The sequence below is a fragment of the Aethalodelphis obliquidens genome, unplaced genomic scaffold (assembly GCF_003676395.1).
Source record: "Aethalodelphis obliquidens isolate GAN/ISIS:26980383/991018 unplaced genomic scaffold, ASM367639v1 scaffold28, whole genome shotgun sequence".
In the NCBI taxonomy this organism is placed as follows: domain Eukaryota; kingdom Metazoa; phylum Chordata; class Mammalia; order Artiodactyla; family Delphinidae; genus Aethalodelphis; species Aethalodelphis obliquidens.
In genome coordinates this window covers 4487567-4504564 of record NW_020837972.1, presented here as the reverse complement: position 1 = coordinate 4504564, position 16998 = coordinate 4487567, and the positions used below count along the sequence as shown (strand labels likewise).

The 16998-nt window shown below is 44.1% G+C and overlaps 3 protein-coding genes across 6 annotated transcripts in view; 2 read left to right on the top strand and 1 right to left on the bottom strand.

The window, feature by feature from the left end:
- ASPHD2 (aspartate beta-hydroxylase domain containing 2) overlaps positions 1-3878 on the top strand; it is a 40221-nt gene extending 36343 nt beyond the window's left edge. Inside the window, exon 5 of the mRNA XM_027124428.1 lies at positions 2906-3878. Within this exon, the coding sequence (XP_026980229.1) occupies positions 2906-3052 (147 nt within the window). The 3' untranslated portion in view covers positions 3053-3878. The remainder of the gene's footprint in view (positions 1-2905) is intronic.
- The window catches only part of HPS4 (HPS4 biogenesis of lysosomal organelles complex 3 subunit 2), a 27985-nt gene extending 18644 nt beyond the window's left edge, over positions 1-9341 (bottom strand). The window contains exons 1-4 of one of the 4 annotated variants that reach the window (XR_003436666.1): positions 8290-8865; positions 7183-7703; positions 4763-4853; positions 2600-2743 (exon numbers count right to left, since the gene is read on the bottom strand). Coding sequence is in view for 3 of the 4 variants with exons in the window: in XM_027124427.1 (XP_026980228.1) it covers positions 2600-2743; positions 4763-4853; positions 7183-7223 (276 nt within the window). In the remaining variant the exon portion in view is untranslated. Of the gene's footprint in view, positions 1-2599; positions 2744-4762; positions 4854-7182; positions 7704-8197; positions 8866-9190 lie in introns of those variants that run through there. The other 3 variants (XM_027124427.1, XM_027124425.1, XM_027124424.1) reach the window with 3 other exon arrangements.
- SRRD (SRR1 domain containing) overlaps positions 9256-16998 on the top strand; it is a 20978-nt gene continuing 13235 nt past the window's right edge. The window contains exon 1 of the mRNA XM_027124439.1: positions 9256-9481. Within this exon, the coding sequence (XP_026980240.1) occupies positions 9288-9481 (194 nt within the window). The 5' untranslated portion in view covers positions 9256-9287. The remainder of the gene's footprint in view (positions 9482-16998) is intronic.

Here is a 16998-nt window from a genome sequence, read left to right as displayed (position 1 = left end):
TAAACGAACTGACCACATTACTGCTGATGAAGATGTGGCAGTATCTGGAATTCTCATACACTGTTGGTGGGAATGTAAACTGGTACAACCGCTCTGGGCAAAAGTCTGGCAGTTTCTTGTAAAATCAACACACACCTACCCTATGACCCAGCAATTCCATGCCTAGATATTTACCTATGAGAAATGAAAACATATGTCCACAAAAAGACTTGTATAGGAACGTTTCTAGAGCCTTATTCCTTTTTTAAATTTTATTTTCTTGAAGTACTGTTGATTTACAATGTCGTATTAATTTCTGCTGTACAGCAAAGTGATTCAGTTATACATATATATACATTCTTTTTCAGATTCTTTTTTATTATGGTTTGTCATAGGATATTGAATATAGTTCCCTGTGCTATACAGTAGGACCTTGTTGTTTATCCATTCTCTGTATAATAGTTTGCACCTGTTAATCCCACACTCTCAATCCTTCCCTTCCTCTATCCCCCTCGGCATCTAAAAGTCCGTTCTCTATGTCTGTGAGTCTGTTTCTGTTCATTTGTGTCGTATTTTAGATTCCACATATAAGTGATATATGGTATTTGTCTTTCTCCTTCTGACTTACTTCACTTTCTGACTTACTTAACTTAGTATGATAATCTCTAGTTCGATCCATGTTGCTGCAGATGGCATTATTTCATTCTTTTATGGCTGAGTAGTATTCCATTGTACATATGTACCACACCTTCTTTATCCATTCATCTGTCGATGGGCATATAGGTTGTTTCCACATCTTGGTTATTGTAAATAGTGCTGCTATGAACGCAGGGGTGCGTGTATCTTTTTGAATTAGAGTTTTGTCCAGATATATGCCCAGGAGTGGGATTGCTGGGTCATATGATAATTCTATTTTTAGTTTTTTAAGGAACCTCCATACTGTTCTCCATAGTGGCTGCACCAACTTACATTCCCACCAACAATGTAGGAGGGTTCCCTTTTCTCCACACCCTCTCCAGCACTTATTATTGGTAGACTTTTTAAAAAAAATTAATTAATTTATTTTTTGGCTGCGTTGGGTCTTCGTTGCTGCGTGTGGGCTTTCTCTAGTTGCGGCGAGCAGGGGCTACTCTTCCTTGCGGTGCATGGGCTCCTCATTGTGGTGGCTTCTCTTGTTGCGGAGCATGGTCTCTAGGCGCACAGGCTTCAGTAGTTGTGGCTCGTGGGCTCAGTAGCTGTGGCTCAAGGGCTCTAGAGCACAGGCTTCAGTAGTTGTGGCACACGGGCTCAGTAGCTGTGGCTCAAGGGCTCTAGAGCGCAGGCTCAGTAGTTGTGGTGCACAGGCTTAGTTGCTCTGTGGCATGTGGGATCTTCCCCGACCAGGGCTCGAACCTGTGTCCCCTGCATTGGCAGGTAGATTCTTAACCACTGCGCCACCAAAAAAGTCCCATTGTTGGTAGACTTTTTGATGATGGCCATTCTCACTGGTGTGAGGTAGTACCTCATTGTAGTTTTGATTTGTATTTCTCTAGAGCCTAATTCTTTTTTAAAAAAAAATATTTATTTATTTACTTATTTATTTATTTGGCTGCACCAGGTCTTAGTTGTGGCGTGCGGGATCTTTGCTGTGGCGTGTGGGATCTAGTTCCTTGACCAGGGATTGACCCCGGACCCCCTGCTTTGGGAGCAGGGAGTCTTAACTGCTGGACAACCAGGGAAGTCCCTCTAGAGCCTTATTCTTAAGTGCCCCAAACTGGACACAGTTCATGTGTCCGCAAAAAGGAGAATGAATAAGTAGACTGTGACACATTCAGACTGTGGAATACTGCTCAGCAATAAATAGGAATGAACCGCCGGTACATGCAACAATGTGGATGAATCCCACAAGTGTTAAAATAGAGGATAAAGGGATGAATATATAAATGTGTGATAAAGCAACTATAATGAAGTGTTCTGTAGAATCTAGGAGGTATGTGAGTAGTCACTGTAAAATTCTCTCAACTGTTCAGTATGTTAGAAAATTTTCATAACAAAATGTTGGAAATAATACCTACGAAGGTGAAGATACTTCCTTACACTTAAGCATCCCATCCCCTCAGGAATAAATTTAAAATAAGAGGAGGCATGAGACAACAGTACTTTAGAGTCTATAGTACTACTAGCTGTAAATTGTTCTTTTTTTTCTTAATGGTTCTTTGAAACCTAACATATATGCACCAGTGTCTTCGAGTTTCTGGCTCCCTTCCCCAGTAAGTGTGGAGAGTATAGAGAGTAGAAACAAGAAAAGATGGAGATTAAAAACTCAATTTGCATCACAGAGCAAAGAGAATTTCCAGAGGATGACCAAAAGAGAGGAGAAAGCAGGCGTGTGCAATGCAGGATGTGTTAGCAGTGTTTTGGAGAGAGCACTCAGTTCTGATGGGCACCTGCAGAAAGTGACACGAGAATCGCAGATGACCGGGGGTCGGGGGCAGCACACGCGGGGAGAGGAGGAGGTTCTAGGCTCAAGATCCATGGCAAGCATTATTTCTAAACCCTAGCATCGCAATACTTCTCACAAAGACAAAAGACTCTTGGTAGAGGCTACCCTGCAGGCACTGGTTCAGCCTGGTAAACTTACCCAAAGGTAATCGCCGTCAACCTTTATGGCGAACTTAAGTTTCCGCAGACGGACGATGGTGGGAGGAGAGCCGGAAATGTCAGAAATGCAGTGGACAACCCCGGCGATCTGTCCACAGAGCAGCTCCTGTTGGTCAAGCAGGGTCTAGGGAAAAGAGCCAATTCCAGACATTACGTTGAAGTTCCCGAACTCCTGTGTCATTCCTTAGAGCAGGGGTTGGCTAACTATAGCCTGGAGGCCAGATCGACTCTGCTGCCTGTTTTTATATAATCCGGGAACTAATGATGGTTTTTACATTTTTTTAAGGGTTGTCAAAATAACAACAAAGAAGAATACGTGATAGAGACCTTACACGGCTTGCAGAGACCAAAACATTCCCACATTGGCCCTTTTGAGACAAAGTTTGCTGAACCCTGCCTGAATTGTCACAAAACACCCACAGTGAATGCATAAGAACTACGTTTTGTTCCTAGGATTATAGGCCTGTGGGTAGAAGAGTGAGCCTTTATCCCCATTCAAATCCCCTGCAGAGTGGCCAGAGCAGCCTAGACTAATCCCCACTCTCCAAGTCAAGTGTGATCACATGAGTGAATACACAGGCCTCCTAATCGATCTTCACGTTAACTAAACTGTGGGGCAGACAGACATCATGTGATGCAACGGAAAACAGAGAACTCTTGACTAAAATAGCTGAACTTGAACCAAATCGAGGCTCTAGATCTTACTACTAGTTTAAAGGAAATGCACTGGGTAGAAAGCATTAAATGATACCATCGTGAGGAAGTAATCAGCCCAATGCAGAGTGGGGGACGTGCTGACATTCTACTGCATAAGAGACCTGGTTTCTTCAATAATTCAGTGGCACAGGGGGAAAAAAGGATGGGGGGAGGGGGGAGGAGTGTTATATGATAAAAGGGACTTGAAACACAAAATAACCGAATGGGGTATGTGGACCTTGCTAGGATGCTGATTAGGAGAGGGAGGGAGGGAGGGAGGGAGAGAGAGGCAGGGGGGAGGAAGGAAGGACTAAGTAACATCTAAGATAATAAAGGCAAAATTTGAATATAGACTGTATCAGATGATATTATTGTTACTAATTATTGTAAATTTTGCTGCATGGGATGTTAACAAAATACACCCTTTTCAGTTAGAGATGTTACTTGATACTGGTGAGATGACACCATGTCTAGGATTTGCTTCAAAATACTTCAGGAATGGACTTCCCTGGTGGCGCAGTGCTTAAGAATCCGCCTGCCAATGCAGGGGACACGGGTTTGAGCCCTGGTTTAGGAAGATCTCACACGCTGCGGAGCAACTAAGCCCGTGCGCCACAACTACTGAGCCTGTGCTCTAAAGCCTGCGAGCCACAACTACTGAGCCAGCCTGCCACAGCTACTGAAGCCCCCGCGCCTAGAGCCCGTGCTCTGCAACAAGAGAAGCCACTGCAATGAGCAGCCCGTGCACTGCAAAGAGTGGCCCCCACTCACCGCAACTAGAGAAAACCCACGCACAGCAACGAAGACCCAATGCAGCCAAAAATAAATAAATACGTTTATTTTAAAAAAATACTCCAGGAAAAAAAGAGTGGGGAGGAGTTAGGATAGCTCATATCACATTGGTCAAGTGTTGATTATTGTTGAAGCTGATGATGGGCACGTGAGGGCCGATGATTCTCTCCTCTTTACTTTGGTATATGTTTGGAGAAAAGTTTTTTTTTTTTTTTTTTTTGGCCTCTCACTGTCGTGGCCTCTCCTGTTGCGGAGCACAGGCTCCGGACACGCATGGCTCATGGGCCCAGCCGCTCCACGGCATGTGGGATCTTCCCGGACCGGGGCACGAACCCGTGTCCCCTGCATCGGCAGGCGGACTCTCAACCACTGTGCCACCAGGGAAGCCCTGGAGAAAAGTTTTTAATCCAGCGGGGCAGACAGAAAATCATGACGGTAACAGAGAGCTAGAGAAGGCGGAAGTACTGGGCTGCCTGGGCACTTCAACACCAGAACAGCAACAAATAATACAACTAAGAATAAGAGAGTAGAAGTGGCGAATGCCTGGACTACGCAGAGAAAACTGTCCACATGTAACCCTCCCCAGACCTTTGGAAAAGTCACCACTTTGAGGCAGTGGGATCCCCACCAAACAAGAAAATGCTGTGCGGCTTACCTGAGGGGGAAAAAAGTAACAGATGCCAGCTCTGGTTGGATCTCCTTCTCCCTTCACCTTGGAACCATCATAAAGGAAAAAATAATTCCACCTGTCAAGAGAACAGAAGGGAGCTGTGTTTCCTTCCATCTGGTGAGCAGGGCCTTGTAAAACACAGCTTCCTTTTGCCCAGCCGGAGAGGGGCTCATGATTCGGCATTTAAAAAGCCCTCTGGTGGCCCCAGAGGAGAAGGGACCCAAGAGCTACAAAGAGATAAAACCATTTCATAAGTGCAGCCAAGTCAAACTAAAAATACGCCTCTATCCAGCCGTCAGACCATCTGCCCCAAAAGACAGAAGAGCAGCTAAGGAAAGACAGGGCACCCACAATGATGCCTCTTATTTGAGACACTGAACCTTAACTCTATAACCATGTGGTTTGGTCAACTGTCTTTTAAGGCTCTGATAATGAAGTAAGTTAGGGATGTCTTAGTTGTCTTCATAACTGCTGGGCACGAGGTCTCTGGAAATTGCCCTTCTACCAGGAATTCATTTAACACACATTTGCTGAGGGCCTGCGGTGTGCGCTGCATGTGCCAGCCTCGGGGGCCATCGCGAGGAAAGGGAAACAGGAAACATGCAGTTTGCCCGCAGGGCAGCGAGTCTATGACGGGAGAAGCGGGGACATCTGAGAGCTCAGAGAGGCATCACACCCCTCCTTTAACACAATCCCTCATCAAACTTCTGATTCCCTCCCTGCAGAGGAAGCTCTCTCCTCAATACCCATAACCCTCTGCTCCTCCCTAAAGACTCGGGGTCTCCTCTCTGGTGTAACTACAATTACTTCTTTAAGACCGCAAAGCAGACTACCCAGGCTGGACCTGGGTTTTAACCTCTCAGTCTCCGAAAGCACACCCATCAGGCCAGAGCAGTGACTACTCTGTCACCTGCACTCTTCTCCCCTGATCTGCGCCCTCCCCGGCTCCCACCTTATCTTCCTATGACAAGCACTAACTCTGTTTCTAGCACAATCCACTTTCCCGAGTTCTAGGTCCCAACGTGCAGCTGGCTGCAGGGCCCGGACAGATCAAAGAGCCTCAAAAAATGTTTCAAACCCAGCTTGGAAACCCCACTGCCAGGTGGTGAGCATACTGTAATGTATAGAAATAGCAAATCACTATGTTGGGCACAGTGTTATAGGTCAATTATACTTGAAACAAACTCATAGAAAAAGAGTTCAGATTTGCAGTCATCAGAGGCAGGAGGTGGGGGAAGGGGGATTGGATAAAGGTAGTCAGGGCTTCCCTGGTGGCGCAGTGGTTGAGAGTCCGCCTGCCGATGCAGGGGACACGGGTTCGTGCCCCGGTCCGGGAAGATCCCACATGCCGCGGAGCGGCTGGGCCCGTGAGCCATGGCTGCTGGGCCTGTGCGTCCGGAGCCTGTGCTCCGCAACGGGAGAGGCCACAGCAGTGAGAGGCCCGCGTACCGCACAAAAAAAAAAAAAAAAAAAAGTAGTCAAAAGGTACAGCCTTCCAGTTACAAAATAAATAAGTACTAGGGATGTAATGTACAACATGATAAATGTAATTAACAATGCTGTATGTTATATATGAAAGTTTTTAAGAGTAAATCCTGAGTTCTCATTACAAGGAAAACATTTTTTTTTCCTTTTATATCTATATGAGATGATAGATGTTCACTAAACTTGTGGTGATCTTTTCATGATTATGTGTGTTACAGTGCTGTATGTCAACTATATGTCACTAAAACTGGAAGCTAGATAGATAGATGAATATTTGAATGAATGAATGAAACCCCACTGCTGGGCCCCATTCTACTGTTTCCTTATGTTCCCTGGGTGAAAGTGACCCCACTCTTACAGGCACACAAAAGAAAACCTGAGTGTCGTTTTGAACTGCACACATATAATCGGTCATAAATCCTGCTCATTCTATTGAAACCATGCCTCTCACTTTCCTCTCCTTCATAAATGTTTGCTGAACCAAATTAAGACACGCTTAACCCATTTGCGGTTGAGAAGGGAACTGAGTTTCAGGCAGACATTGTGTAATACCCTTGAAGAGCCAGTCTGGCCAAACCTCTTCTCGTGGTGTAATTCTGCACCGCCACAGCTTCTTGTCTCTCAAAAGTGAAGACTTCAGTGCCCACGGTATTATCAAGGCCGGCTGCGGGATTCAGCCGTGGCTCTCTTTTCTACCTTCTACCAGCAATGCTGGATTCGTCAAACCCTGCAAGAGGCTCGTGTGGTTACAGTACATCAGCTTTGGAGAGAAATGGCCCTTGATTTGCTGCTCTGAGGAAAATGGTATTTTTTTTTTTTCTTAATAAAATCAAGACAGTCTGGCTGGGGACTCTCAGTTCACCCAAAACATCCGTGCAGCAGCCTGCAGGAACTAACCCCCTGCAGGCCCTGCTACTCACCAGGAGGCTGACTTGGTCTCTGTCGAGGTGGAGGTGGCCATTTACTCTTCGGTGGCCCTCATTCTCTTTATTTGGGTTTTCTTTTCCAGTCTGGCTTCTTTCTCCCCAGCAGTGACAGTTCCTCCGCTGAATCCGGATGTGGGACGTTTAGGTGTTTTCAGTCTCCAACAGTCACTTGTCTAGTTTTCATTCAGCATGAAAATGCTTCTTCCCTTCCTTCCAGGCCCTTCGGTCCCATCAATACCTCCAGCCTCTCAGAGCTCTGGGAAAAAAATCAATAAAGCAAGAGAATTCTACCAGAAAGTCAAATCCACCAATCTGGTTCCGTGAGCATCGTTTCCCTGGCCCTCTGCAGAACGACCCCTTCAAAGAACGACCCCTTTGCCAGGGAAGCCTGACAGGGCAGATGCATGCTGAAGGCGGTGCTCTGAAGCGATGTCTAGCTTGTCGGGTTCAAAGCCATTCTGAAGGTTTCTTTAAAAAGTTTTGAAGCTTTCCCTTCAAACATCAGTCCCTTGACCCTAAAATAAACACAAGGAATAGATTATTTCAGAATCCCATGAGTGAGCATGTGACCCAGCAGGGTTAAGCAAATGGTATGCTTCAAAAGAGTTTTCCAGAAAGCTGAAAAGTGTGTTTCAAAATCCAAAAGTGAGGGGAGCAAAACTTCAGAGTAAGTCCCATAGTTAACGTGAAGAGATATATCACACAGAAGATAGAATTAAATAACCGGTGTGAAAAAGCTCTGGGTGTCAAGGACAGCTATACAAATAAGGCGGTTGGTGTAGTAATAATGGAACTCAAATTAAGGAACTGTCACCTTGACAGCCCCAAATTAATCTTAACATGTAGAATCCCAGAGCTGGGCAAGTTTCCAAAAGTCAAAAAGAGAATTTAACAAGTGGCTTTCAAACTCCCACAAGAGGAAAGAGAACTCAAGAGTATCAAGAAATTTCAGGCTCAGAAGGGACGCTGGCATCACACACTCTAATCCTTACTCTCCTTCAAAAACTACCTGGACTGGCTCTTGCTTACTCCCTCCAGAGATAGGCAGTTCTCAGTGTTCAATTTATCCTTCCACCAAGCTGAAACGGGCCTCGCAGTAACCTCCACACACTCTCCAGGAAAACAGAACAAGGTCTCATCCTTCCACAAGTCAACCCTTTGGTCACTTCAAAACTGTATCCCTACTGTCACTTTCTCCAAGCTTAATGTCCCCAGCGACATGGTTTCGAAAGCTTGCTCACCATCTGCCATCCTCCTGGGAACACAAGAGAGTTTTTTTAAGCTCCTCTGGTAGAGGGAAGTCCCTAGAGAGGACACCACCGAATCTTTGATGGCCTGTAAAACCTCTGTCTTTTCTCAGCTCTGGATACCCTGGGGTGGGCCTCCCTAGGGTCATATTCATATCCGGGTGCCTGTGGAGGCGGCATCTAAGCCCTCCAAGGACTGGAACCAAGGACTGCAATCTGAAACCCCCATCCCTTGTTCCCATAGGACTGGGCCCTACACTGCCAAGGTCCACTCGCTTATCTCTGAAAGGTCCAGAAGAAGCCGCTAATGGTCCGTCGGGGACAGGGCAAGTGTTGGGATGTGGCCAGAGAAGGCTGTGGCCTGGGAAGTGGCAGTAACGATCGGGGGAGTCGAGACGTGGCCGGCAAAGGCCTGTGGGCGGTGGTGATGGTGTAGGAAGTGGCCTCAGTGTGTCAGCAGAGCAGGAAAAGGGGCGCTAATGAAAGCGATCGGTAACCGCCGGCAGCAGTGGGAAGTGTCTGGCCTCAGCTCCAGGGGGCTGGGACTGGTGGGCAAAGGTGCGGGGATCAATCGGGGCCGGGTCACAGCGCGGAGGGGCCGCCAAAAGGCGCTCTCGGCCGGGGTCCCGCCCTTTGGTGTCCCCGCGCCCCCGGGCGCCGCCCACCCGCCGGAGTAGCCAGGCAGCCCGGGGATACGGGATCAAGGCTCGGGACTCGGGACCCGGAGGTCCCAGCGACTCCCGCCCGATACCTACGCGCGCGGCGGAGAGGCCCCAGGGTCACGCGCCACCTGCGCCTACCGCCCCCTAAAGTTCCCGCAGAGCTGGCGCGCGCCGATGACGTCAGAGACCAATGGCGGCGGCGGCGGCGCTGGAAGCCTGGCAGGCGGTGTCTCGTCGGAGAAGGCGCTCGGCGGCTCTGCGTCCGCGGCGTAGGGAGGCGGCGGCGGTGGCGGCGGCGGTGGCGGCGGCGGCGGCGGCCCGGGACCCGGGAGCCCAGCCCGAGGTGGACGGCGGAGACGTGCTTCGTCGCATCCAGGAAGCCAGGTGAGTACGGGCTAGGTCCTGGGTCCGAATCTTCACGTCCGTGGGAACCTCCCCAAGCCCCAGTCTCGCCTTCTGTAAAGTGGGAATAACTGCAAACTCTTTAAGGGTTATGGTAGGATTTAACGGAGGTAAAGAGCTCATTACAGACTGGAGCATAGTAAGCGCTCAGTAAAGTTTGTCATTCCTCTTATTGCAGTTGTAGCTGCGTGACCTTGGGCAAGGTATGTAATCTTTGTGCCTCAGTTTTCTCATTTGTGAGATGGACGTGGAAATAGTACCTATATAGGCTTGTTTTGAGGATTCAGTGAATTAGTCAATGGTTTGCCATCCCCAACAGTGTCTGGCGTGTGGTACGCGCAGTACCAGTGTTTGGTATTAATATTATGTTAATGTTGGTTATTAGCGGTTTTGCTCACACCGTGGCCGCAACCTGCACACGTGATTGTCATCTTCACAATTATCATCACGCGTTAATTGAGGAGCTGCTCCGTGCCTGGCGCTGGCTTGAGCTCTCTACACACTTTGTCAGAATGAACATCTCAGCCATGCTAGGATCCTGGCAGGGCGCCCAGTCTCAGAGAAACATAGGTAATGTGTGGAACCAGGTTTCAAACCCATGTCTTCGGTAACTTCAAAACCTGTGCTTAAAAGCTCTCCGTTATTCTGGTTTATCCCACCCCTCCCGCCATCATCGCTCCGTGCCTTGCTGTGTACCTTACATAGTGTTGGGGAGGAAAAGTTTTTCCTCTATCCTTCTAGGTTCTTTTGGCTGGTCTAATAAGAAAATTGACACAAGACAGGTTAACAGGAGGGAAAACCAAATTTCATCAGGAATGTGCAGGAGTCCCATAACAACATGGCACCCAAGAAAGTGGCCACATCAGGCACCTTTTCTATCTTTCAGACAAGGAAACAATTATTTGTTAGAAAACAGAGGGGCTTGGACTTAGGGTAGCAAGTTCATGAAGTAACAAAGTGTGTTTATAAAGCGTTCTTAGCCTTGACTCATCTATCTCTGGCGATAAAGATGCCTTCTATTCTCCTGGTATTTGAGGATCCTTTCATATGGGAGATTTATTTCCTGCCTTCAGGGGAACAAAGTAGGGTCAAAGTGTTCTTGCCGTGAATGTTTCTCAAGTAACTATAATTCCAGATAATCAATATGCCACAGTGGCATATTGGGGGGCAGCCTGCCCTGAACCCCATCAATAGCACTTAGAACAGTGCCTGACACCCAGGAAGCACTCAATAAATGTTACCTACTTTTGTTATTCAGCATTGTGCCTTTATTTTCAGTCCTTTAAGGGCTCAATCAATAACAGCTTTTGTGAGTGCTTCTTCGGATCAACAGCTGAAGGATCTTCACAACTGAGAGAAATGAGACTAATTTTGTGTATTCCCCTCCCCCAGAATTAGGGCCTAGAGTCAGTGGTGACTGAGCCTGAAAAAAAAAAGCATCAGTGACTTTTTCTAGGCTCTCAGGTGATGCCATTGAGAATGAGTGTGCCTCGGGGCTTGGAGATATCTTAAGAGGTGTCCTGACACTGTTATTCCTCTTCAGCTTCTTCAGTATCCCCTGGAACTCCCTGTTTCTCCCTGTAGCCCCAGGTGTGGTGCAGTCCCCATTGCTCTGAGTAGAGAAGAGCCCAGCACTTTACACGCTGTTCTCCTGTGCACACACTCACCAGTTTACAAAGCACTCCCTGTACGTTACAGCCCTCCTTTACCCTCTGGGCAGAACCTGAGGGCAGCCTCTTCAATTCTGTCTCCTCTCTGAGTCCCCTGAACACTGGCTTCTGGCTTGTCGGTTCAAATCCAACAAGTTGTTTGTTTTTCCTTTCAAATTTTTTTTTTTTTTTTTTTTTTTTTTGTGATGAGAGCTTAAGATCTGTCTTAGCAACTTTCAAGTACACCATACAGTATTTTTAACTGAAGTCGCGGTGCTGTACATTACATCCCCATGACTGATTTATTTTATAACTAGAAGTTTGTACCTTGGGACCCCCTTCACCTGTTTCACAGCGCCACCCCCCTCCCGCCCACTCTTAGCAACCACCAGTCTGTTCTTTGTATCTGTGAGCTTCATGTGTGTTTGTTATATTCCTCATGTAAGTGGGATACAGTATTTGCCTTTCTCTGACTTATTTCACCTAGCATAATGCCCTCAAGGTCCATCCATGTTGTCACAAATGGCAAGATTTCATTCTTTTATGGATGAATAGTATTCCACTACATATATATAAGTATAGTATGTGTGTGATATACATATATATATATATATATATATATATCTCATGGTTTCTTTATCCATTCATCCATGATGAACACAAAGGTTGTTTCCACATCTTGGCTATTATAAATAGTGCTGCAGTGAACATGGGGGTGCATGTATATTTTCAAGTCAGTGTTTTCATTTTCTTTGGATAAATACCCAGAAGTGGAATTGCTGGCTCAAATGGTAGTTCTGTTTTTAACTTTGTGAGGAACCTCGTACTGTTCTCCATAGTAGCTGCACCAATTGACATTTCCACCAGTGGGGCACCAGGGTTCCCCTTTCCTCCACATCCTCACCAACACTTACTATTTCTTGTCTTTTTGATATAGCCGTTCTAACAGGTATGAGGTGGTAACTCATGGTGGTTTTGATTTGCACTTCCCTACTGATTAATTATGTTGAGCATCTTTTCATGAACCTGTTGGCAATCTATATGTCTTCTTTAGAAAAATGTGTATTCAGATCTTCTGCCCATATTTTAATTGGATTGTTTGGGGTTTTTTTGGTATTGAGTTGTGTGAATTCTTTATGTTTTGGATATTAACCCCTTATCAGGTATATGATTTGCAAATATTTTCTCCCATTCAGTACGTTACCTTTCCATTTTGTCAATGATTACATTTGCTGTGCAGAAGCTTTTTAGTTTGATGTGGTTCCACTTGTTTATTCTTGCTTTTGTTGCTTTTACTTTTGGTGTCATATTTTTAAAAATCATTGCCAAAAAAATAAAATAAAAATTAAAAATCATCGCCAATATCTATGTCAAGGAGTTTACTGCCTGTGTTTTCTTCTAAGAGTTTTATGGTTTCAGGTCTTATATTTAAGTCTTAAATCCATTTTGAGTTAAGTTTTGTGTATGGTGTAAGATAGTGGTCTAATTTTACTCATTTTTTGTATGTGGCTGTTGATTTTTCCAAACGCTATTTATTAAAGAGACTGTCTTTTCCTTTGTATATTCTTGGCTCCTTTGTCATAAATTAATTGACCATAGATGCATGGGTTTTTATCTCTGCTCTCCATTCTGTTCCATTGATCTGTGTGTCTGTTTTAAGCCAGAACCATACTGTTTTAATTAATATAGCTTTGTAATAGAGTTTAAAATTAGAGAATATGATGCCTCCAGCTTTGTTCTTCTTTCTCAGGATTACTTTGGCTATTTGAGGTCTTTTGTGGTTCCATACAAATTTTAGGATTGTCCTATTTCATTAAAAATGCCATTGGAATTTTGATAGGGATTGCACTGAATCTGTAAATTGCTTTGGGTAGTATGGACATTTTAACAATATTAATTCCAATCCCTGAGCAGGGATAGCTTTCCATTTATTTGTGTCGTCTTCAGTTTCTTAATGTCTTGTAATTTTCAGTATACAGGTCTTTCACCTCCTTAGCTAAATGTATTCTTAGGTACTTTATTCTTTTTGATGCAATTGTACATGAGATTGTTTTCTTTTTTTTTCTGATAAATATTTTTTATTGAAGTATAGTTGATTTACAATGTTGTATTAGTTTCTGTTGTACAGCAAAGTGATTCAGTTATACATATATACACATTCTTTTTTTTAATATTCTTTTCCATTATGGTTTATCATAAGATATTGAATATAGTTCCCTGTGCTATACAGTAGGAACTTGGTGTTTATCCATTCTATATATAAAAGCTTACATCTGCTAACCCCAACCTCCCACTCCAGCCCTCTCCCAACCCTCGTCCCCTTGGCAACCACCAGTCTGTTCTCTATGTCCATACGTCTGTTTCTGTTTTATAGGTAGGTTCATTTGTGTCATATTTTAGATTCCACATATAAGTGATATCATATGGTATTTGTCTTTCTCTTTCTGACTTGCTCCACTTAGTATGATAATCTCTAGTTGCATCCATGTTGCTGCAAATGGCATTATTTCATTCTTTTTTATGGCTGAGGAGTATTCCATTGTATATACGCACCACATCTTCTTTATCCATTCATCTGTCGATGGACATTTAGGTTGTTTCCAGGTCTTGGCTATTGTACACAGTGCTGCTGTGAAGATAGGGGTGCGTGTATCTTTTTGGTTTTGTTTTTTGTAAATTTATGTATTTTATTTTTGGCTGTGTTGGGTCTTCGTTGCTGCACACGGGCTTTTCTCTGGTTGTGGAGAGCAGGGGCCACTCTTCATTGCAGTTCACGGGCTTCTCATTGTGGTGGCTTCTCTTGTTGCAGAGCACGGGCTCTAGGCATGCAGGCTTCAGTAGTTGTGGTGCGCAGGCTCAGTAGTTGTGGTGCATGGGCTTAGTTGCTCCATGGCATGTGGGATCTTCCCGGACCAGGGCTTGAACCCTTGTCCCCTGCATTGGCAGGCACACTCTTAACCACTGCGCCACCGGGGAAGCCCCCACATGTATCTTTTTGAATTAGAGTTTTGTCCGGATATATGCCCAGGGGTGGGATTGCTGGATCATATGGTAATTATATTTTAAGTTTTCTGAGGAACCTCCATACTGTTTTCCACAGTGGCTGCACCAACTTACTTACCACCAACACACCCACGGTGTAGGAGGGTTGCCTTTTCTCCACATCCTCTCCAGCATTTATTATTTGTAGACTTTTTAATGATGGCCATTCTGACCACTGTGAGGTGGTACCTCATTGTAGTTTTGATTTGCATTTCTTTAATAATTAGCAATGATGAGCATCTTTTCATGTGCCTGTTGGCCATCTGTATTTCTTCTTTGGAGAAATGTCTTTTTAGGTCTTCTGCCCATTTTTTGATTGGGTTGTTTGGTTTTTTGTTGTTGAGTTGTATGAGCTGCTTATATATTTTGGAAATTAAGACCTTGTTGGTTGCATCATTTGCAAATATTTTCTCCCATTCTGTAGGTTGTATTTTCATTTTGTTTATCGTCTCCTTTGCTGTGCAAAAGCTTATAAGTTTGATTAGGTCCCATTTGTTTATTTTTGCTTTTGTTTCTGTTGTCTTGGCAGACTGACCTAAGAAAACATTGGTACAATTTATGTCAGAGAATGTTTTGCCTGTGATATTTTCTAGGAGTTTTATGGTGTCATGTCTTATATTTAAGTCTTTAAGCCATTTTGAGTTTATTTTTGTTTATGGTGAGAGGGTGTGTTCTAACTACATTGATTTACATGCGGCTGTCCAACTTTCCCAACACCATTTGCTGAAGAGACTGCCTTTTCCAATTGTATATTGTTGCCTCCTTTGTCAAATATTAGTTGCCTGTAGGTATGTGGGTTTATTTCTGGGTTCCTTATTCTGGTCCATTGATCCGTAGGTCTGTTTTGATTACTGTAACTTTGCAGTATTGTCTGAACTCTGGGAAGGTTATGCCTTCTGCTTTGTTCTTTTTCTTCAGGATTGCTGTGGCAATTCTGGGTCTTTTATGGTTCCATATGAATTTCAGGATTATTTGCCCTAGTTCTGTGAAAAAATATCATGGGTAATTTGATAGGGATGCATTAAATCTATAGATTGCTTTGGGTAGTATGGCCATTTTAGCAGTATTCTTCCAATCCAAGAGCATGGGATATCTTTCCATTTCTTTGAGTCATCTTCAGTTTCCTTTATTAATGTTTTATTGTTCTTAGCGTATAAGTCTTTTACCTCCTTGGTCAGGTTTATTCCTAAGTATTTTATTTTTGGGGGTGCGATTTTAAAAGGTGTTTTTTTTTTTCATTCCCTTTCTGAATTTCATTGTTGGTGTAAAGAGATGCAGCCAATTTCTGTATGTTAATCACGTATCCTGCTACCTTGTTGAATTCATTTATCAGGTCTCGTAGTTTTTCTATGGAGTCTTTAGGGTTTTCTATATATAGTGTCATATCATCTGCATATAATGACAATTTTACCTCTTCCTTTCCAATTTGGATACCTTTTATTTCTTTTTCATGTCTGATTCCTGTGACCAGGACTTCCAATACTGTGTTAAATAGAAAAGGTGAGAGTGGGCATCCTTGTCTTCTTCCAGATTTTAGCTGGAAGGCTTTCAGCTTTTCACCATTTAATATTATATTGACTGGGGGTTTGTCATAACTAGCTTTTATTATATTGAGATGTGTTCCCTCTATACATACCCACTTTAGTAAGAGTTTTTTTCATGAATGGATATTGAATTTTGTCAAATGCTTTTTCTGTGTTTATTGAGATGATCATGTGGTTTTTATCTTTTCTTTTTGTTTATGTGGTGTATCACATTGATTGATTTGCATATGTTGAACCATCCTCGTGACCTTGGGATGAACCTCACTTGGTTGTGGTGTATGATCTTTTTTTTAATTAACTAATTTTATTTATTTGTTTATTTATTTATTTATTGGCTGTGTTGGGTCTTTGTTGCTGCGCGCAGGCTTTCTTTAGTTGCGGCGAGCAGGAGCTACTCTTCGTTGCAGTGCGTGGGCTTCTCATTGCGGAGGCTTCTCTTGTTGCAGAGCACGGGCTCTCGGCACGCGGGCTTCAGTAGTTGTGGCTCGTGGGCTCAGTAGTTGTGGCTTGAAGGCTCTAAAGCACAGGCTCAGTAGTTGTGGCACACGGGCTTAGTTGCTCTGCAGCATGTGGGATCTTCCCAGACCAGGGCTTGAACCCATGTCCCCTGCCTTGGCAGGCGGATTCTTAACCACTGCGCCACCAGTGAAGCCCATCTTTTTTATGTGTTGTTGGATTCAGTTTGCTAATATTTTGTTGAGAATTTTTGCATCTATATTCATCAAAGATATTGGTCTGTCATTTTCTTTTTTTGGTGGTGTCTTTGTCTGGTTTTGGTATCAGAGTGATGGTGGCTTCATCAAATGTCTTTGGGAGTTTTCCCTCCTCTTCATTTTTTTTGGAAGAGTTTGAGAAGGATTGGCATAAGTTCTTCTTTGTATGTTTGGTAGAATTCACCTGTGAAGCCATGTGGTCCTGGATTTTGTTTGTAGGGAGTTTTAAAATTACAGATTCTATTTCACATCTAGTGATCAGTCTGTTCAAATTATCTATTTCTTCTTGATTCAGTTCTGGTGGGCTCTATGTTTCTGGAAACTTATCCATTTCTTTAGGTTGTCGAATTTGTCGGCATATAATTGTTCATAGTATTCCCTTACGGTTTTTTGTATTTCTGCCGTATCAGTTGTTATGTCTTGTTTTTCATTTCTTATTTTGTTGATTTGTGTTCTCTCTCTTTTCTTCTTGTTGAGCCTGGCCAGAGGTTTGTCAGTCTTGTTTTTCCTTTCAAAGAACCAGTTCTTGGTTTTACTGAGTTTTTCTAATC